The following is a 23,559-nucleotide window of genomic DNA, read 5'->3' as shown; positions in this document are numbered from 1 at the left end:
TTGAAAAGTCGTGGCGGTCTGGTGAGGTCCCCGATGACTGGAAGAGAGGGAACATAACCCCAATTTTTAAAAAGGGGAATAAGGAAGATCCAGGCAACTACAGGCTGGTCAGCCTCATCTCTGTGCCTGGCAAGGTCATGGAGGAGATTCTCCTGGAAACTATGCTAAGGCACATGGAGAGCAAGGAGGTGGTTGGTGACAGCCAACATGGCTTCACCAAGGGCAGATCGTGCCTGACCAATTTGGTGGCCTTCTATGACGGGGTGACGGCATCGGTGGACAAGGGACGAGCAACTGACATCATCTACCTGGACTTGTGCAAAGCTTTTGACACTGTCCCGCACGACATCCTTCTCTCTAAACTAGAGAGACATGGGTTTGATGGACGGACCACTCGGTGGATAAGGAGTTGGCTGGATGGCCGCACTCAGAGAGTGGTGGTCAACGGCTCAACGGCCAAGTGGAGACCGGTCATGAGTGGCATCCCTCAGGGGTCCATGCTGGGCCCGGCCCTGTTCAACATCTTTGTCGGCGATATGGACAGTGGGATAGAGTGCACCCTCAGCAAGTTCGCCGACGACACCAAGTTGTGTGGTGCTGTCGACACGCTGGAAGGGAGGGATGCCATCCAGAGGGACCTTGACAGGCTGGAGAGGTGGATCTGTGCCAACCTCATGAAGTTCAACCAGGCCAAGTGCAAGGTCCTGCACCTGGGTCATGGCAATCCCAGGCACAAATACAGGCTGGGCGGGGAATGGATTGAGAGCAGCCCTGAGGAGAAGGACTTGGGAGTGCTGGTGGATGAGAAGCTCAACATGAGCAGGCAGTGCGCCCTTGTGACCCAGAAGGCCAACCGCATCCTGGGCTGCATCAAGAGGAGTGTGGCCAGCAGGTCGAGGGAGGTGATTCTCCCCCTCTACTCTGCCCTGGTGAGACCCCACCTGGAGTACTGTGTCCAGTTCTGGAGCCCCCAACGTAAGAAGGACATGGACCAGTTGGAGAAGGTCCAGAGGAGGGCCACAAAGATGGTGAGAGGGCTGGAGCACCTCTCTTATGAGGACAGGCTGAGAGAGTTGGGGCTGTTCAGCCTGCGGAAGAGGAGGCTCCGGGGAGACCTTATAGCGGTCTTCCAGTACCTCAAGGGGGCCTACAAGAAAGATGGGGGAAGGCTGTTTAGTAGGGCCTGTTGCAATAGGACAAGAGGTAATGGTTTTAAAATAGAGGGGGGTAGATTTAGATTAGAAATTAGGAAAAAATCTTTTACGATGCGAGTTATAGAACACTGGAACAGGTTGCCCAGAGAGGTGGTGGAGGCCCCATCTCTGGAAACGTTCAAGGCCAGGCTGGATGAGGCTCTGAGCAACCTGATCTAGTTGGGGATGTCCCTGCTTCTTGCAGGGGGGTTGGACTAGATGACCTTTGAAGGTCCCTTCCAACCCTAACCGTTCTATGATTCTATAATATACATGGACTGGATTTTACAGGCTGCCTTGAGTCTGGCATTTCATCCTTTTGAATATTTTGCTTAGCAACCATCTCTTTGTATGATTTTGTGGATGGAATTTAATATTTATGTAATGGTAGTGCCCATGGGCTTGATCATGATCAAAGATCTGTTGTATTAGCATGCATATAAACACAGTTTCTTTGCTGTTAACTGTTTCTCAACTGGAACTTCTAATACAGTGTCATCAAATTAAAGCTCCAGGGGAAAGGTGTCATGTTACAGCTGGTTCTAGATAACCAAAACTGCATTATTACTTTTAAAACAGTGATATTTACATTATTTGGAATGGACTTGGGGTACAGAAACTTCCTTTAAGATTAAATAAGTCTGTAAGGAGGTCCCCATAAGAACACTTTTTTTTTTTTTTTTTCTCTCTCCCCTGTGAGATAGTTAGCAGAGAGGTAATGGGCTGTAGCACTTTTGAAGAAAATGGCACTATTTTTTTTTTTTTTTCCTCTCTACCTGCCTGGTGGAGTGCAAAATCAATATAAAGAACATGACACGGTGACTGTGGAGAGAAAAAAAAAAAGGCTCTTGAATATTATTCACATTCAAAAGACAGAATTCTTAATTTATTGGAAGCAAGGTTTAGACCAAATCCCATGCTGAAGTTTTCAGTACTGATTTTTAGATGATTTCTCTTCAGTGGTCAAAGAGGAGAAACAAAAATAATATCAAACTTCAAAGATTTAATTTATGAAGAAAGATTAAGAGGCTTATTTTGATTGAAAAAGAAGAATATATTTTATGGCGATTTTAGCGAAACATATATATTTAGGGAGAAGATGGCTAATATTAAATAAACTCTTTATTCTTGCAGGAAGAAAAGCGGGGGGAATCAAAACAGATTAGGAAAGGTTGAGAAAAAGACAGCTCGAATGAAATATTTTTATACAAAGAGTAATAAATGTATGGAAAATTACTGGAAAGGTTATTGAAGCATGAAGCATTGATGGCTTCTAAAGGCATCTAGTTTAGTTTCTGAGGATAAGAAGATATGTCAATGACATAGGTGAATAGAATTGAGGAAAGCATAGTTAAGGTACCAAGTGTTGTGGTTTTGGTTTTTGTTTTGTTTTGGTTTTTTTTCCCTGCAAATTTAAGTACTCAATAAGTGTCAGAGAAATTATTTTAAAGGAAATTATTCTATTTTTCTTTTTCAAAAAATGTCCTTAAGAGATGAAAGCAAGATCTGAACTTCTCATGCATTGTATGCCTACTGAGATGTACTCTCAGCTCACATGTCCATCATGCTTTAATGACCATAACTTTTACTGGCTATGCATGAAGAAAAATCAGACTGTAGTGCTTAACACTTATAGCTAATTCCAATTTCAGGGAAAGCTTTTGCCATCTTTTCCTTTGTTAGAATTATCACTGATATGAACGTAGTCAACTTAACAAGCGTATTGTCACTAGGAAGTGCATGTGGGGCTGCCCAGTGAAACATGCCCAGAACCTCTTGATTTCAGCAGTAAGCATATGCTAGCATAGTTACTGTTTTTCATGTAACACAAGACAAATATTACTGGAAGATGAGCCCATCCAATTCACAGATTTTTCTCTAGGAGAATGACCTCAACTATTCTATTGATTATGTTTGCCATTGGTGCCAAAAAAAGAGTTCTTAAGTTTGATATATGTTTCCTGTTTACTGAAATGAATGTGGATTTTTAAGGGGCGTCTTTCCCGTCTCACTGCAGAATTGTAACTAAAGAAACACATAGGAAAAAGTTATGATGTGTTAGGTGCTTCATGGTATTTGTACAACCTTTTAACCACCTCACTTTTACTGTAACTTAAATGATTCCTGACTGGGGTGGGGATGGATGGGGTGACATGAAAGCTACTCGGTATTCTACCATAAGTGGCTCTATGCCATCTGGAAGGTTGAGTGTCTCATGCCCAGCTGGCAGACTAAGCAAAGGGAGGGAACAAGGAACCTAGAGAGACAGTTTTGTCTGGACCTTGCTGCTGTCCCAGATCAGTTGGTCTAGTTGATCTTGCTCTGTCTGTCCACCGAACAGCTGGAGTAAGCAAGCCTCACAGTAAAATCCTGAAAATTGTGCACAGTGGCAGGTTGGCCTTCCAGAGCTGTACCTGATACCCAAACTGAGCTGGTTTTTGCAGAAAAGTTTTAACACTTCAGTGAAAGACAGGAAAAAAATTGAAAGTGCAGATCAGCTGACTTATTGAAATTTGCTTTTCTGTTGTTTTGGAAGCTGTTACCTCTAGCGTTACAGATGACGATGAGCAGTAGAAATTGCCTGACCTGAGATAAAATCAAAACATTTACTGTCTGGTAATTCAGAGTTACAGAATATAATGCAGAAAATGCAGGCTTCATTAGGTTTCTTATTTACAAAAACACTTGTTATGAATCCTGAGTTTAAGTTCTGTTTGGTTTTGAAAACCCTAATAAATGGGCAAATACTTTCTTAGACTCAGTAGTACTCTCCTCATTACCCTTTTTCCTTTATGAGAAATATCTTTTAAATGTATCAGAACAGTTCAAATGTCCATTAGTTCTTGAGTTCTTACCTGTTTCTACTTCCTGCCTGATGGGGCATAGGTTGCTTACTAATGTTGCATCTTTTCCAGAGCAGGTTTCCACAGCTCTTTCATGAGATTTCAGTAGCTGTACTGGGTTTGTGTAGCAGAGGGGGCTACAGTATTGGCTTCTGCAAGACGCTGCTAGAAGTTTCCTGATTGTCTGGTGGACCTGGACAGCTTCAGGGCGGACCTGCTGCTGACCAGGGCTGAGCCAATCTGCAATGGCAATAATGCCTCTGTGGTAACATATGTAAGAACAGGAAAATTAAACAGAAGCGCAAGTAGAGAGGGGGAGGCGCGAGCCTTGCCCCCCTCACCCTCTGGCCTCCTGCTGGCTGCACCTGACTCAGCCCGGCCGGCTCAGAGAAGTGAAGAAAACCTGAGAGGTGTCTGCCTGAGCCAATTGTGAAGAATTTCTTGTGAGAGGAACAGTTGCAGACGCCAAGGTCAGTGAAGAAGGAGAGGGAGGAGTAATGTTGCTCCTGACAGATTCCCCTGCAGCCCATGGAGGAGCAGAGATCCCCCTGCAGCCCGTGGAGGACCCCAAACTGGGGCAGGTGGAGGCCTGACGGAGGCTGTGGCTGGTGGAGGGCCTGCGCGGGCGCAGCTGTTCTGGAGGGACTGCACCCCATGGGAAAGGCTAAACTGCAACAGTAGCTCAGAGCTATCATAACCTGCCACAGGAGTGTGCAAGATAGTGGATAATTTGTAAGTATTAACCCTTCTACGCAGACTTTTGAAAATGTTGAAAATGTGTTTAGCAGCATACTGGATATAGCTTACTACCCTTTTTACTCGGTAGTTCTTCTGAATTTCAGGTGAAATAGAAGACAAGATGTGAGTTTAAGTAAGCATGTAACAATTAGAAAGTGTGTTTCCCCTCTTCAGAACTGAATGTCTGTGTTTCATGTATGCTGTAGCCTCCATTTTCTATGGAGGCATCTGTATCAGAATAGGTTTTGTAGTGTGCTTAAGTGTACAACAACTTGAGGAATGCCACAATTTGTGGCCTGTGTGTTAAGGTAGGTGGTATTGCAGAAGATACAGAGGAAATGCTTATTTTAGTGTGCCTTTTTATAAACATTCTCCAATGAAACTCCCGTTAAAAAAAAAAAAAAGGTTTTCTAGACTAAATATTCAGACATATTTTGGGCTTTATCCCTCCAATGTAGTTAAGTGTTAAACAAAAAAAAAGATTGACGTGGTCGAGTACTCTCTAGTTACGTACTGTCATAATTAAGCTTATGTAACAGTGGAGAAAGCAAGTCAGTCTTCATTACTATTCCTTGTTTTTCTCCTGTAGGTTGTGGATATGCCAGCTAACATAGTTGTCTAGACTATCCATCCTTTCATATTCAGTGAAAAGAAATAAGCATTTTTAGGGTCTGTCTTCCCAATATTGAGTATTTGCCTAAAATAAGTCAGATGGATGAAACCAAAATGCTATGGTTTTTCTCCATGGACTCTATAAAGGTGGTGTCTTTAGCTATCTGAGCAAGGCAGTCAATTAGGTGAGCTGGGTTGCATGTGTTTCTTTTCTTTGCTATACTACTTCCACAAAATTTGCTTATTAAACCAAATAGTAGGAGGATTATCATGCTTTTATGATTTGTGCTTCATAGATTAGTGTTACCTGGTCTGCAGCTCATCAGCAATGCGTTGCCTTTTAGACATGGAGATGGCTCCTGGCTGCAGGAGGTGGCTGCTCTTGTCTTGCCCTAGCTTTGAGGAAGATGTTTCCAGCACAGTGTTAGTGCCTTAGTATGGTTGTTCAGGATTCAGTGAAGTCTGAGACCCAATGACTATTAGTCATCTTGCTCCTGCAGTTTTAAGAACTGCTTAGGTGCCTTTTGCATACAAAAATGTTCTTTAGTCAAAGGGCACTTTAAATTATTATTAAAATTTCTCTAACTCCATATTCACAAACCTGTATATAGAGAACTCTGTAATGAAATTGGAAGTTAAGGCTGGTAAAGCATCACCTGAAGCTGGAAACCAGCTAAAACAAAACCAATCTCTCCACCTCAGCCCCCCACCAAGCTGAACTGACAGTAGGACCTAATTTCAGACCCTACCTTTTCAGCTGCTTTGCACAAACTCAAACCTAAAAATGTAAAAGCAATTACAATTATAGGTTTTCAATTTAGGCTTTTATTAAAACATAGGCATACATCTTCTCTAGATAGAAAGGTAAATTTGTTTAACTGAATGCGCTTGGGGATTTAAATAAAATCTGGTTATTTAAAACCCTTTTAATTTATGTTGCTATGTTCCCTGCTCTTTGAACCTTACCTCAAAATGTAATTATCTTGATAACTACTATAAAATGTTATGACAAATTACAACACGAAATATAATGCAATACAATTTAGAGAAGGTTTTAAATTAACCAGTTGCGTTTAATGACTTGCTAGTGCTACGTGAATAGAGTCTAGTCAAAGTCTTCTGTATTGCTAAACATATGTAGGTCCGTTGCACCAAGAACTCCAAAACGTAAAGGAAAAAAAAAAAACAAAATGCTTCAAAATGTCACAGGTAAAATTGTGTTTGAGTTTAAGGAATATACTGAGTAGTGGTATTTATATATGAAATAGTAGTGTTCACCAATATTTTTGGCAAAATGGGATGTTTCAGTGCAAGGTTTAAATCATTGGGGGTTTTCTTGTTTGCTTCTCTTTCAGTCTGTAGTAACACTAATATAACAACTTTGGTTTGATACTTTTGTTTTTAACTTAGTAGACTAAGAATAATTTAGATCTCAAGTTCATTCCTAATGTGATGTTTTATTAGTTGAAGTGTATTATTTATATGAAGTGATTCAAATTGTGTCTTTCTGGACAGTCAGATGTTTGTGTTCAGATCTTGTGAACAAATTCATTGAATTTCTGAACCTGCTGCCTGATCTGTGTCTTCCAGGTGCTTGTGTAATAAGGGTCTTTATGTCTATGGAGAATACTCAGATTATAACTACATCATTTAGACTTTTGAAAGGTCTTTAAAATGTTTCACTAGCTGTTCAGATTTGCTGAAAATCACAACTTAGGACAGCAACTTTTGGTCATTATGTTAATTTTGAACCAGACTTTACCTTTCTTACACATACAGCTGAGGTAATCCATCATCGTGCTAAAGCAAGGGAAATTCAATCCATCACTGTTGGATTCTGATGCAGGGCTGTAAGGGGGATGCAAGTCATCTTCCCGGTAGTAATCAAACAGCTGTGATACATGCCACTTTAAGCCTGTATCATCCCATAATAGATGGTTTTCTTCTACATGGGAGCCTGCTACAAAATCTTCTGACAGATGGACTGTCTTACAGAGGTTTGGTTTTGTGGAGTTTAAAGCTGTGAACTGGTTATTGACAAATAATACATCATCAGTTCCAATGAAGACACAGACTAATAAGTGGAACATTGGCACTAATCCTTATTTAATCAGCCTTAAAATGGTAATTTCAAATTGATGAGGGCATAGGGAATAGATTTATACTTTTAAAGTGTTACTAAAAATACCAGGGATAAGTGTATACAACCCAAGGATGAAATTGAAGTGCATTCTGCATATATGGTGAGTGAAGCATGCTGCAGAAAGCTGAGGTCACAGTCATACTGGGACCAAAGAATTCCTTGGTTTAAAAACAATACACTCCCTCGCTGAGTTTCATAGAGTGTTTGTGGGGAGCACTACTGATTTTTGTTTGTTTTGTTTTGTTTTGTTTTTTTTTTTGTTAATGCTACTTGAGTCATTTCAAAAGGTGTTAAAGCATGCTAAAGCATTAAGAAAATTTAATATAGAAAGAAAAACTTGTAGCAAGCTAAAGCTTCAGAACTCATGGAACTAATTCAATTACCTATCTAATACAGCTTCAGTATTGACAATAATTGCCCATTCTGCCATACTCTATATTTAGAAAACCCAAAGCTGATATTAACCCTTTAGTTTGTACAACATAAGTCACCGATTTCTATAGTGCATTTGTTTGGCAGACTTTTAAAAAATGATACTGATTATTATTCTTAAATATGACTAATAAGGATTAATGTAAAAGTAGAAATATTTTCTAACTGCTTGCAATGTTTCAGCACAAAGAAACATGGTGCGGCAGGGGAAGACTGCTTCTCTGTTCAGATGGAGTAATACAAATATTGCAGAAGCCTTACTGAGTACATTAGTCTGCAAACATCAATCTCAGTCTATTTTGAAGGTTACTTAGGTGAGCCATGAAACATGTAACAAGCATACAAGTGCTTTAGTTATTTTTTGAAGTTCCATAACTTGCATATTTTGAGATTTTTAGGTTTATCTAAATACAGTTAATTAGTCATCTAATACTGGAAAGCAGCTTCATTGAAAGCTGAGCTCAGAAATGTGAATGCGCACTAAATAAAACGGTGCACATAAGATATTTAAAGCATGGTAGCTGCATCATTGTATAGTCCTGAGCTGTTTGAGTACAAGTAGAAAATGTTAATATGTACATAGCAGAAAATGTTCAGTACAGGCTCACTTGCACTGGCAAGAACTGAGGTGAATTCATCTAGTGCTGAAGTCTGCACCATTTAAAGGAGACTGCTATTGGCACTTGAGTTACTTAAATTAATCTAGGCTGGAATAACTTGTTACAGCGTAGCATAGACTCATTCTGAGGCAAGAATGAAGAATGCAGTATCTAGAAATTATCTCAGTAATTTTATGTAGAGATAGTAATATGGGTAACAGGAAGATTATACTACTATTGGCAATATTTTGCCTGTTCTGCCAGTGAATAAGAAGTATCAGATAGCATCAGGAGTAACTTGTGACCTTTATATTCAGGAGCAGTTAAAGAAAAACAATTAAGCCAAGCAATTTGAAACAGCAGTAAAAATGTGAATGTGTTTGTGAACTTAACCTTCTGTTTTCCTCTTTCTATTCCTGCTCCAAACCAGCAAGCAAAGTTGGAGCATGTTTATAAAGCTTCTGATAGTTGGTACGGTAAATCTGCTAGAGACCATTTTGTATTCTTAAAGTATATTTGAACATGATTTTCATACTTTAGTGAAATAGCCAGTAGATTTACTTGCATGTACATTTTTAACTGTTAAAGAAGATTCTCATCAACTAATGCAGGAGTTCTGGAGTTAGTTTACAGACACACTTACAAAAAAGTGTGCATCTAAACCATATTTTCAAAACCACTGTACTAGGAATACTGGAAGATACAGAAAGTCTAAAGCAATTGATATGACACCTGGACTACTGAAGATAAGTAAAGTAGATACAGAGAAATGGGTTATGCCTTTTGGTAAGCAGTAAAATTTTGAAGGTGTGTTATAAGCTTATGATATGCCTTTCCCCCTTTCTCATTTGAAAATACCTCAAAACTAACAAGCATCCATGTATGCATACAAACACACAGACAAGGCAGTTTTATTTTTAAAAACTCTTGGAATATATTGGATGTGACCACCTCCTTCAACAGTATCTTATTGTGAGTAAAAATAGGTAAATGCTGGAAACAAACCAAGACCAGCACCCTTTTGTTGTCATGCATATATCTTTCGAAAGTCTTTTAGAAGTACAGTCCTGATATAGCCATTTAGACCATGCACAGCTATTTCACTCTTTCTAGGATCTCTGTCTACCTTCTGCCTCTGATGTCCTCTTGTTAGAGGTAACCCTGAACACTGTAATGGACTCTGCTTTAGAGTATTATTCTTTTGTAGAAAACACTAAACTGTACTTTGTATTTGTGCTCTAATCTTTGAATTAAAACTGATTGTATGTCATATCCAAATACTAAATTTAGATCAAATAGCTTATAGAAGCAGAGGGAGAGGGAAAATAAGTGAGAACATGATAGACTGACTTTGTGTTTTATAGAATGTTACTCCTTTTCAACAGTGGCTTTGGTAAAGCATCAGAAAAGACAGGATGACATAAACAGAATTCAGAGCCATTGATGGCCATAAGCTGCAGGCTTGTATGTCCAGGCCAGAGAGGACAGATGATGCTTACAGAATTCTGCTTGTATTTTGGCTGGAGCCAGTTTCATTACTCAAAGAAAAATTGCACAAAACAACACAGGAGAGAACTTCCTTAATTGAAGTAACACTAGTAAGCTCTCCCCTTTATTTCTTCCCCATTGCTCCTGGGCAAAGCGCAAACGCCTGTCTTATTTCTGTGACTAGTTCACTGCAGGGTTTGGTTTTGAAATAACTTAATTCCTGTGTAAACTATAACTGGTCAGACACTGAACTAGCTTAGATCATTTTAGTCACCATCTGTTGAGATCTGCATCAATAAAGAAATATCTCTCAAATAACCAAAAAGTGACAAATCATTTCCTAACTTTCTTTTGAGAATATCTTTTAGTACGTAATACTAAAAGAAGGGAAAAGTGGAAGATGATTTGCAAGAGCAGATTCAGCTTTAGGAATGAGAGAAATTTGGGCAAAATATATGTGATGTGCTATAGAGTAATCCTCCAGCTCTAACAAATATAAACTATGAAATATCATTAGTAACAGTACAATTAGGTAGAAGATACTCAATATTTCAAGTACATAGGCTGGAGTGCAGGAGTCCTGGAACTCATACTCTCTCATGCTGAAAAATGTAACATATACTTGAGCAGTGAGGAAACTATTTTATCTGGGTCTCTTTCAAAATATATACTCTTGATAATTAGTCAAAACTACCAGCTAAAATTCTAATGCACACTGGTGAGTGTAAGCTGGCTGATGAAGACTAACCCTTTACAGTATATTATGCAAGACCAATGATTTTTACTTCCTGAGTTTTCATTAGTTTTCTTTTTTTTTTTTTATCACTTGCCGTTGCATTTTTCCTAGCACAGATTTTATGTAATACTAATTAAAAATATGGTATAATAACCAAAATAAAACAGTTCTAGATCTTAATTTTGTTTTTAAAGCCAGAGGACCAGAATGTTAGTGAATTGGTTAGTTACTAGGAAGTATGGTAAGTTGAATTTTATGTGGTGGCTCATGAGTTTATACAAGTGCTGTAGCGGTAAGTAAGTATCCACCTCCTGTCTAAAAAGCTCTGAGTCACATTATGTTGAACACAAGACAAATAGACTTTGTTATTTCAGCACCACACTTCAGTGATATTATTATGATTATTGATTGATTCATACCAGTCTACAGTTCCAACTACTTTAGTATACTAAAAGGTTGATTTCAGCTTAGAGAAGTGTTCTTTTATCAAAGGAAATATTGCCAGCAGCTGCAATAATTTGCTCACAGAAATGCAGACTTGGACTTGGCCCTGGCCCTGCTTTACCATTTTCTTTTGTTGTGTTCTACTTTTTTTGATAGTGTCTTTGAGGTAACAACTCAACTAGAGTGATAAAAAATATTTGAGGTGTGTGTTTAAAAGAAAGCATATATTTGAGGCTTTTGTCCTGTTCTACAAATCCCTTTCATAACCATTCCAGATTGTGAAGTCAATTGATCACATTTTTTTTTGTAGCCAGGCACTGAAAAGCCACTGTCTCTCTAACAAAAAGGCAGGAAAGCTTCTTCCAGAGGCTCTGAGTTACTCACACATGTCATTTATAAACATTAAGCCTTATTTAGTGGGTCTACAAGCTCAAGCTTTTGAGAAAGCTTCCAAATTGCTACCCTAACTCATGAAAAGGCTTCTTATAATCTGGAATAGATAAGACAGCTGCAAGGAGTGTAGCACAGTGCCTGCTGGCAAGGGAGAGGCTTTTATTCCAGATAATGTACTGTGCAGAAACTGCCAGAGATCTGGCTCACCCTTGGTTGGGAAGTATCTCGAACAAGATAAGATCATGATAGTCCGTCTCAGCCTTCAAGGGGAAGACTGCTAGCTATCTGGTGTTGCCACTGCACATGTTTACAAGGAGTAACTTCCAAGAGCTGCAAATATTTCAGATTAGCTATCGGGGAGCAGTGGTGTGACTATTATTTGCTGCTGTTTTCCTGTTAGCACTGTGAAAGTCAGGAGTCAAATTCATTTAAAATTTCCATATCCTTGTAATGTGATAAGAGGATCCGCAGACAGAAAAGAGAGAGGCTGGAGAGGCTGTTTACTAGAAGAAACCAACTTTTGTTGGTGGTGTGTTTACAACCTTAAATGTAAATTCAAGGAAGCTAGTAATATCTTTTTCTTCAGTGGGAAAACTTTAACTGAGTTTGTTTTCTCTTTCTGTAATCTTTAATTGTTTGGCTCAACAGTGAATTTTTTGAGAACTCTCCTACAACATAGCTAGACAAAGAAGTTTTAAAAATACTAATGAGTCCTGCTTTTCCATACTGAAGATAGTTTAAATTTAGATTAAAATATCAGCAGAAAGCTTGAGTGGTAAGTAAATTCACAGCTCCTAGTACACTTTACTTCATCAAACAGGAGCTGAAAATAAGTTTGGATAACAGATGAAATATAAGTGCAGAGATGGCTTGTTAGAAGCAGCTTTCATTCCAGGTGTCAGTGTAACTAATATTCTAAAGCCTTCACTTTCATGTAAGACAACGTCTTCACCAGATATGTTGGCTCTAAAGGTATAAAAAGAATTCTTAGTAATTAAAGGAGGTGAAACTTGAGTATTCTACAAACTGAACTTGGTTTATGTAAAAACTCGTCTCATACTGAAAGAGTTGGTTGCAATGCTGATTCATGTAAGCATGTGTTTCTGTTATAAAGCTGAAGATAGTAGGTTGTTGACGAGAAAAAAGATTGATTGGTTTTACTGATGCTTAAAAGTATATGTCATCCTTTTCAGCAGCACCAGCATAGTATCAATATAATCAGATGAGTCACAAAAGCCTGATTGTCAATATTATAGTATTAAAAAGATAATTTAAGTATTACCTTACCTTTTTATTTTAATCCAAATTGTGCAGTATATTGGAACCTATCTAGGTGTGATCTCAAATAGGCAATATGGTTTTGCACAGTTTCCATTGTAGCTTCTGATACTCTTTGGCAAATCTTGACCAAAATCTCCTCAAGCCTTCTTATATTTAGGCTGTTTATACCACTGCAACAGTATCATTTTATGTAGGAAGTGCCAATAGTTGCACTGTAATTAAAGCTGGGTATAAAGAAAAAAGTTGGAGAGAGGGAGAGAAATTTTAGATGATAACTGAAATGGTAAAAAAGTTATTTGTAGTATTTTTGCTTCGCCTCACTTAACACTTGATACATTCTCTGAAACAAAGGAGAAAACAAGATCCAACTTCCACAGTACATTACTTGATGAACTGTTGCTTCAGTGTCAGATTACCTTTCTGGCCCTTTCGACTGGTCACACAGCAGATAACTACTGCAAATTCTTTCAGATATGTATATCCAATTGGTGATGACATTTTACTCAAATGATGGAAACCAGGGAAAGAAGTAATACAAAAACCTGATGATTGTGTCTGACACACAGCCATTGACCTCCCCTTTTTTCCAAAAGCCACTGTGTTGGGCTCTCTGTGCTTTTGAATTGGACCAGATTTCTGAGCTGCAGGGCAGGGGATTGGGATGAGGGAGGGAGGGAGAAAATGAGAACTCCAACAGAGGAGGAGGAAGATAAAATTTTGCATGGTCTATAATGCCTCTGGAATGGTAAGTTCACAATATTGTATTTTGACTTCATACTGATTAATACTCCATTTAGATTTCAGGAAATGAATTTCCTTATTGTAAGATAATTTAGCAACATATGGGAGAAACTTCATGCATCAGGCATCTTGTTAGCAGCAACTTATCAGTAGCTGGATCCTGAGTTTCTTCTAACTGGTTGTTACTGTTGGTAGTACAGGATGTGGAAAATGTACCTGCTTGAAATTATATTCTAAAGACTAATAGCCACTTATAACGCGTCTGTTTCAAATAGCTTTATGGTTGTTCCTTTCTTCTTTTTAAATAATTGTAAAAATGTATATTCCTATGACTCCTTGGCATTCATATTTAAAACTTTTAAGTCACTGCTTTGAAGATCTGAAGAGCTATCACTTCCATTTTCTTCATTAGTAGTTTTTGACCGTTGGTGATATTAGCAATGTTGGTTATATGTATATGATGTGTGTATATAATTGTGTATGTATATGTGTTTTAGAAAATTCAGATTTTGATGCTTAGATGAGAAAACCAGGAAAATCTATAAAAAATATAAAAAAATCAAATCCCAGCAAAACAAACAAACTAGACACTTTATTGTCAGAGTTCTTCCCAACATGATCTCTACTGAGAGGTGAATCTTACTGTATTAAACTATTAGGGCCTGTAGACTCTTTTCGGACTTCCCTTGAGAGTGGGGTTCGAGGGGAATCACTGTATTCATCCGTATGGGAGTACAGTCTTTCATGAAATCAGAAGTGTGAAGGATGATCCTGACAGCAGAACAGCAAAAAGAAGAGAAAAGGATATACAGTTAACCAGAGGTACAATAACAAAAGGCTTGCTCTGAATGCCACAGTCAAGAATTTATTTCAACCCCAAAGGATTCCCTTTCCCTTCTCCTTCTATGGAACTCCTTTTTCATCTCATCTCTGCCTCATGCCTCTTATCTCTACTCCTTAAGCTTCAGCATGAAAATTATAAAAAGGCAGGAAGCTGTGGCTGTACAAGCTTGAAAGGATAGGAGAATGACACTTATAGGGACAGAAAGAAATTGCATCTTTGGGGATGAGGCCTGCCACCACCTTTGTTCTTGGTATTTAGAGTATGCACCTACTTATTGGTGGACCTGATAAGTTTTAGATAATAAAACTTAAAACTGGCTTTTTATTACTTTCAATAATGTTATATTAGAGATTGTGGATATTTTAATGAAACAGTAATTTCTTTTCCCCAAATAAAACACTAAGCAAAGATTATTTTTTTTCTCAGAGTAACAAGATAAAAATAAAAGACTCTGACTTCAGACTGACTTGCTGAGTTTTAATCATCAACAGAATCTGAAAGTTGGTTTCAGAACCCTCCAAATGAGTTCTGTAATGGGAATGCATTAATAAGAGCATAGATGTAACCTTTTATCTGTGCACATCGTCACTGCAGACTTTAGATATCCTCCTGCAATACAGCAGAAGCAAGTAAGACATTATGTGCTGTTTCCAAAAGATATAAACATGTATTCTAACATAATCTATTACAAAGATTACAAAAAAAATTGCTTAGGAAGAGCTGAACTGCAAAGTAAAAAATTGTTTCAATTTTAGTTTAGTATTTTGCTGGTTTTAATGTAAGTTTCTAACATGATCATTGCTTTTAGAGAACCTGTGTTCTAAATTAGCAAAATATAATAACTAGGAAGAGAGATACCCTGTATTAATATGTGTTTACTGTTAGATCTATTTTGTAAGTAGTAGTTAAAAAGCAATAATCAGATTATTTAAGTGCTATTTAATATAACTAGCTTGTCATAATTTGTTGAGATGTGACCTGACTCTTCCATATAATGATCATAGGAAAAACCTTAACTTTTCTGCCTACCTACTTACACTTGAGGGCTGTAGGTGCTAAATGGAAAATGTCTGTAATCTGGTTAGGAAAGTATGTCAGTATTCTTTTGTGTGTTACATGCAGTTATAATATGTAGAGTTCTGCATACAAATATAATAATTATAATATAAAGAAGGATGTAAAGAGCATTTCAAATAGTTATCCTTAAATAAACTTTTAAAAAAAGAGAGAAATAGAGATTACAAGCAATAGGAACTGGAAAAAAAAAACATTTAGTAAAGTATCACTGCATTTGAAAGTGCTTAATACTGAATGGTGAATTGTACCATTCCTTTAACTGCATAATAAGCATAATTTAGACAATTGTTCCTCTGGATAAATTTGTATTTTGTGATGCATGATATAGGTACTCAACAGGATAGTATCACTTTGAATCTTCTCTACCTCGAATCACCTTCCCAAGGCAACTCTACCTTGACATTACTTATTTATTTATTTTGCTGACAGAGTATTTGAGAGAGCAGTGGAATGAGAAGGGTACATACTAAAGAGATGATATCTACTCAGAGGCAGAGTTAGTATGCTGTGCAATCTGTGCTATGTAATAGCCACTACCCAAGTTTTGTGTTGTTCAAATTAAAATAAAAATGTAAGAAGGTTTTCTTACAGTGGATGGCAGATGAATGACAGAATGTATTTCAACAGCAAAACAATTCCAAAGGATTTTTAATAAGAACATATTAGAAAAATCCTGAGAATTCTCCAGGCTTTTAGAAAATTTGAAAATCATAAAACTAACATTAAAAGTACATTTAATACTAAAAAGCAATCTGGCAAGAGAAATAAGACCTTGTATACAAATTTTGAGCTTGCTCTGGAAGTACCAGCTCAGAAAATAACCCATAATGTAGTTGCTTTTAAACAAGATCAATGAAATTAAGCTGTCAAGTTATTAGAGTAGAGCACATACTGGGGGTATAAAACAAGTACAATAACCAATATTAGTGTACTGGCTTCCATCAAAACAAAAATGTGACAAATTCATAAGTTTTCAATTTTGACACATGAAAGCCTTTTCATCCTCCAGTAAGTATTGTTTTAATCATTTCACTTATACATTTTAAAACTTATTTTCCTCTCCTTTGAATTATTTTTTTTCTAAAAAAAAATAGCCAGCAGATATTCATATAATTGCAAATGTCAGTTGTCTCATCATGTGTATCAAATGCATTTTAAACCCAGAAAATAGTTTTGAACTTTAAGATTTAATTTTTGTTTCTTTTTTTTTTCTGCTATAGTAATGCTGTCTGTAAACAAATACGATATGCAGAACTTGTATATGGTATATAGTGTTATGTGTTATATATAATTCAGAACTAGTTTACTGTTGGATTCACAACTTGCTTTGGAAAAAAAAAGAAAAAAACAAAACTGTTGCAGGTAAAAACTTTTATTGGGCAAGTAAGAAGTTTTGACAAAGTACTAGTATATAACAAAAGTAGTAAACATTAACTATCAGTCAGGTTTACTCCTCAATTTCAGTACCAAATAATGGAAAGGAAGCTTGTAAAGGGGGGTTGGGGGGGGTGGGAATCTATATTTGCTCCCTAAGCTTTCTAATTACACTAAAAGAAATTGATTATTTAGTCCGATTTTCCAGTTTCTTTCATTTTTCTTTTGGAAAGTCTCAGTCGCGCAAGTTTAAGGGATTCTTCTGATGGGCATTGAGAAAGCTTGTTAGTGTTTCAGTAAGATCCATCTGCTTCCTTGTCCTCTTTGACTAGCTGTTTGTGTACATGAAAAGTAATCACGGCTGCGAGGGATGGCGGTGGGACTAGGAAATGAGTGTAGACAAACTCAAGGGCAGAAGCAAATGTAGATTTAAAAACATAAATGTAGGCAACTAAAAAGATCAGCTTTAGAATCATCATATATACTTTATATATTGTGTCAGGAAAATTGAAAGTTGATAAAAGATTATGGCTGTATTTTTTACAGATATGATGCATATACTTTTGGTGCTTTAATATTGTTTCTTTTGTGGTTAGTTTAGGTTATATTAAGGTTTTTATTAATTAAAATCATATTAGATAGTGGTTATTCCTGAAGTAGCAATCTTATTTATAATGTGAAAGTTAAATATATTTATTTAGCCTGATGATAAAATGTCTCTACAGCATACTGCCAACAGGGACACCAGCTGCCACATGAATTATCTGTGTCTCTTTGCAGCTTCTGGGGAAAGCGAAGCAAAGCTGTTCTGTGACCAGTGGAGAAGTCTAAAAAGATTTAATCTCCAGTTCAATGAACAATTCTCAGTCTTGAAATGGCAGTCGCAAATTTAAGAGAGGATCTTGTGATGTTTTGAGTTTTAATGTGAATTTTACCTAATAAATTACTTTCTTGAAATTTGGAATCCAGAGAAATGTACCAACAATACAGGAGACAGCAGGAATGCAAGACAAGAATTGAAAGTAAAAAGAGTAATTTGTATTTCTCTCGGAAAGTATTCCTCTTTCCTGATGGACATTAATTGCTAAGAAAAAGGGTTTTATGCATTTTCAGAATGGTGAAGTAGTAAACTGCTGTCCAGCCACAGACTGTCATCTAACAGTACCATGTATATATGGAAAATATAAAAATATAACTAGAAATATGAAACAGCATGAAAGTGCTAGAGGAAGAGCACAGAATTTCCCCCATGTCTATACATTTTAATCTGCAGTAAGCTGATTGACTTACATTTGTTCAATCCTCTGGTAATCCTAGAGACATTCACTGCCTACATTACAGAAAAATGATTTGGTTAAAGTTAGTGATTTAACATGATGCGATTTGAATGGCTGTTTGTTTTTAAAGCAATCTTGGTAATTCTGTCTTCATGACTCTTGATCTAGCTCAATTTTGAAAGACAAATCTTGGTGTCTAAGCATTTGTTTCTGGCCTTTGACAGGAGCAAAAGAAAGAGTAAGGAAATATCTTACTCTTGCACATCTTACTCTTTCTTGTATGGAAACAGAAAGGCTGCTTCTGGGGTGCTTAATCAAAGCCAATGCTAGATGTCAGGAAGTGCAAGGAGTAAGTGGAGCCATAGTTCAGGCTGCTTGCCCTGTGCATTAGCCAGCAGTGATTCTGAACGTGTTTTCATAGGAGGCTATGTGTGCTGCCTGTCTTTTCACCGTCACTGGGAATTTGTGAACCAATAGCTTCCAAAGCATTTGTTAAAAGGTTAGAGGTCTTCAAGATACTCAGTGTCCAGAATTCCGTGAAAGCAGCAGTGGCAAGAGAATTGTAATAACTGTGTATAGTGGGGGGAGAAGAAAAAGATGCTTTGTATTCTGTTTGAAAGCAGCTAGCTTACTGGTCAGTACAAATAAGCCAGCTAGAAAATCGGCTCCTATATAACCAGGGTATGTGTTGCAACTCTCATCCAGTGAGTGTTTCATGGATGGGATATGGGAATTTTTTTTTCTGAAGAGAAGAGATTTAGTGAGAAAGACAAATTTGTAGGAAGATGAACTTAATTAGTTTTGCTGTCCAAAGAAAACTTGTTTAAATCCTCAGTGAATTGGAGCACTCTGGAAAATTGTATTTGGTTTTTTCCTTAGTAGAATATTAGAGTCGTAATTTACTTTGGAAGTAATCTCCAGAGATCATCTAGTCCAAGTTCCTGCTTCAAATATGTCTAATTAGGTCAGGTTGCTCAGGGTCATGTTCAGTCAAGTCTTGAACATCTCCAAGTACAAAGATCCCACAACCTCTTTGGGTAACCTGTTCAGTACTTAACCACCTTCATGGTTTAAACAAATAAACAACAACAAAAAAAAAACCCTAACCACTTTTTACTTAATTTATAACTGGAATTTCCTGCATTTCAACTTGTCCATTGTCTCTTGTCCTATCACTGCCCACCCCTGAGAAGAGTCTAGCTCCATCTTCTCTGTATCCTCTGATCATCACTTTTCCAGGCTGAACAGGCCCAGTCTTCTCAGCATCTCCTTGTATGTTGTTGGTCACAGGGCTGGTGAGCTACCAAGTGTTCTCCAGTGGATCTGCTCCAGTATGTCAATATCCTTCTTGTACTGGGGAGCCTGAAACAGTATTTACGTGTGGCCTCGTAGAGGCAGAACAGAGAAAAGCGGAGTCACTTCCATAGACCTGTGGGCAGCACTGTTACTAACACAGCCCAGGTTTTGGCTGACCTCCTTTGCTGCAAGGATGCACTGCTGGCCCATGGTTGACTTGTCCACTACGGACCCAGACTTTTTTTCTTCAGTAAGGTCATGTGTCTTAGGGCACAATTTAACTGCAACAAGAATTCTCAAGATGAAAAAATAACTTGTGCAATTCTTACACAGGAAATAATAACAAATGCTAGTCAGTTGGGGGATTTTTTTTTTCCTGTTTAATTTGGTGAAAAGGAACGTGGACAGATTTTGTATTTTTTCTTTTTATTTTTACACATTTGACTTGTTTTAATTAGATTTCTGATAAATTTCATCCTGTCAATTTACTGGTAGAACATAACTTTGTATTCTTGAAACATCATCTGCAGGCATGTGAGATAAATTTGGTTTTTTGGTATGTTCTGCCACTCCTAACCCAGTGTAGATTTAAAAGCATTACTATATGTTGTATTTTAGATCACAGAAGCAGTAAATTACTTTTAAGTTCATGCTGGACTGTAGTTTAACTGTATTTAACTGTTCTTTAACCTTAAAAATGCATACTTTATTTGCTTAAGAAAGGCAGAAAATACTTTCAAAGAATAGTCAGACACAGAATATTATTTCATTCTCATTATTTTTACCTAGTCATTAAAATCACTAGCTAGGTACCTTCTTTAATTTACTTCTGAATCTCATTGGAAACTTCTTCTAACAGTAATACCCTATCTCATGCTTATATAAAAAACAGATGCTGACCAGAGAGCAGCTTACAGCTGACAGTGTCAGCCTTATGTGCAACACCTGCCTCATCTTTCTCATATGCTGTAAACATCAAGGTGAGAAATAAGCACACTATGGAGCAATTGAAACATGAAAGGAATCCCAACATAGTTGCAATATGAGTAATTCAGTTTGGAAAAAAAAATGAAACTGCAAAATATGTAAGTAAAATGAACAAAAGGAATGTTTTGTGTATTCTCCAGCTGCACTTTCCACAGTAATAACAAAGTTAGTTTACTGTATCTTTTAATCCTGATACCTATAGGTAGAAGGCTAATTAGCATTATTTTTTCTTACAACAAAGGTTATTGGTGTTTAGGTGCAAGTCTGGTGTTACTTGAGGTTTTTTCCAAACATTGGAACTCTTCCTGAATCACAAAAATAAAGGCTTGGATGGGGCTTAAGTGTTTACTTACCTAAGCCCCCTGCATAGATGCAAAACCTGTATATTGGTTTTCAGGAACATTCAGTATGAGATTGTGCAGTGGGCTGAGATAATCTATTCCATTGCTTTAGTTCTTTTATAGATGGATTTTCCTTTTTGTGCCTTCCTGATAGTCAGCGTGAATCTTTCCCTGCAAACTGAGTTCATATCTTTTCTTATGCTCTGTTGGAGGACGCAGAAGAATTGACCAACTGTTCTCACAACCCTTTGTATACCAGGAACCAGTCTAGAAAGCAAACTCTTGATGAGACATGAAAAAATGGGTTTCCTTCTACCTTTTGCGGTAACTCATGCATTTTGACCTATGTGAATCTCTGAAAGTTTCTTCCTATGTGGGTCTACCTTTATGTTTAGATAGTGTTATGTGTTCTTGAAGGAATGCCACATATCTCATATAGAAAGAATTAAAGTCTGCTCTGTGTTGGTCTAAAGCTGTCAAAATTAAAGGATTTAATATATATTTTGCCATATATGCTAGTATACACTCAGCAAGCCATGAATAAAGAATATTCAAACCTGATTTAATCCTTGTTCCCCTACTTTGAGAGTCCAGATCACTTCAGTAATTCTGTCTTGACTGGTGCAAGTGTCAACCCATTGAAGTTGAAAATTCTTGTCTGAACAAATGCTACTTTCTGTTTCAGTATGCTCAATTCCAAACTTTAACTGCCTGATTGAAAGAGCACTGTGTGTGTAGCATGGACATGTATCCACAAGTACCTTACCTATTTTTCCTAACCTGCAAGTGGTAAAGTAACTTTAATCAATTGTAGCTATTTGAGTTGTTTAGTTCTATTGTTCTTGGTAGTAGTGGCTTCAAAATGCTCTGTCATTCTTTTCTTGGAAGAGGATGCTTTATTAAACAACGGAAGTCTTATCTTTGCACTATTTTGTGACAAGAATACATGCTCTATTATAGCCAGTTGCAGGAAACTTTAAAAATGTTGACAGGAAGAGAATAATTCCTGCAAAAAGATCTAATATTTCAGGCTATGAATGATGACCACATTTAAGGAAGTCCAATTCATTTGCATCCATTGCACCACTACCTTCAGACATCGTACCCAAAAACCATGTTTTTTACAGTGCTCTGCACCATAGGTTAGTGCTGTCTGAGGCTATGCTTTCCAGGCTAACTATGTTTTTAATATATGAATTTTGATATTTATTTTTTGCCCCTTTAACTTGCCACATATGCATATTAGTCTTTATAGAAAACTTTCTGTTTTTGAAAGAACCATTCCTCGCTCCCTGTGAAATGAATACATACTTATTCTAATAAGCCATTTTTTTCCTGTTTTTTTTTTTTTTTTTTTTTAATACATATTGTGGACAAACAGAACCATTTCATCCAATTACAGCATCATGTAATCCCCTCAAGGTTCTTGTTTCTTTAGTTATTCTTCTGTCTGTAATGTAGTATGTCTGAATATACTTTTGTCTGTGGTGGTGAGAGTTGTTTGTTTTCTATATACAAGTGACAATTTTGTGTAAAATTAGTTATAGTAAAATTCCTAGTTCTAGGTTCTTCCTTCAGAGTGTCTTTTTCTTACTATGAGCTTGTTCCTTATACTTGTGTATACCTTATGTACCATTGGTCCAGATTTCTGGTTTGAATTCAATTCCATATCAAAATAATCACTCACATTTCCAGTATAATAGGAGTAACACCAGAATCAGTGCTATATTGCTAGTCAAAAGATAGTACAGCAAATTGACCTATCCAGAAGGCGAAGTCTGAATATGATTGCCCACAACCTACCTTGGTGTTTATGTTGTAGATGACATTATAAATGTACTGTATCCAACAGTACACTGTTTGCAATGGATAATTGATACTTACATTGCATCGAAGAAAATAATCAAATTACCATTTTGTATGATATCTCACAATTGTCCTTACTCTTTAAAAGTGCTGTGCCCTCTAAGTATTCTGTCAGCTAGCTTGATTAAACTGCAAGCATCAAATTTCTGTTGGATACTATTTTGCATTATTAGAGCCTGTCAGAATAACTGGATTTATTATCAATGTAATATTTAGAGTATTTTTTAATCAAAATGAGCTGTTCTTTTTTATACTTCCAAATTCTAAATAGTAAATAAGCATATGTACAGTTAACAGGCTTATGTTTACATATAATTTATGACCTCAAAGTAGAAAAGGGGGTATTTTGTTGATATTTTCCTATCATCATACCTCTCATAAAATCTTTCCTACTAGTAAATTTAACACATCTTTTTTTTTTTTTTTTTTTCTCTTTTTTTTCCACCAGAGGCTGAAATTTTACTAGCAATGTGCTGGCTCATTACTTGTTAGAGAGATATTGATAGCAACTTTAATGCCAGTACACAATGACTATGTTCACACTTAGAAAGACTTTTGATTTTTCCCTTTATATATGAGATTCTATAGTTTTTTGTAAGCTACAGTCTGCAGCAAGGGCTGCCACAGGAGAAAGGTAGATCCTCAGGAAAAATTTATTCTGTGCCAAATACTAGACAAGGCCTTGGAGAATGGCAGACTCCTCTTATCAGCTCTCCTCTGTACATTTCTTTGAGAATACAGTGATCTTCTTTGACTGAAATTCCTAAGCTGTTTTAGGGCTAAGTTGCCAGCAAGTGTAAAGTAGAAGACCAAGATTATCTAGAAGTTATTTGAAGAAAATTGAAAGCAGCTCT

General features: G+C 37.0%; 1 protein-coding gene across 4 annotated transcripts in view; it reads left to right on the top strand.

Moving 5' to 3' along the window:
• Positions 1-23,559, top strand: part of CADM2 (cell adhesion molecule 2) — a 685,724-nt gene that overhangs the window by 363,421 nt on the left and 298,744 nt on the right. Inside the window, exon 2 of one of the 4 annotated variants that reach the window (XM_086763703.1) lies at positions 5,731-5,809. The exons of the other annotated variants lie outside the window; for them this stretch is intronic. Coding sequence (XP_086619829.1) covers positions 5,794-5,809 — 16 coding nt within the window. The 5' untranslated portion in view covers positions 5,731-5,793. The remainder of the gene's footprint in view (positions 1-5,730; positions 5,810-23,559) is intronic. 4 annotated transcript variants of the gene reach the window in all.

The sequence above is a fragment of the Chlamydotis macqueenii genome, chromosome 1, assembly GCF_036417535.1.
Source record: "Chlamydotis macqueenii isolate bChlMac1 chromosome 1, bChlMac1.mat, whole genome shotgun sequence".
Classification (NCBI taxonomy): Eukaryota; Metazoa; Chordata; class Aves; order Otidiformes; family Otididae; genus Chlamydotis; species Chlamydotis macqueenii.
This window is presented reverse-complemented; position numbering and strand designations above follow the sequence as displayed.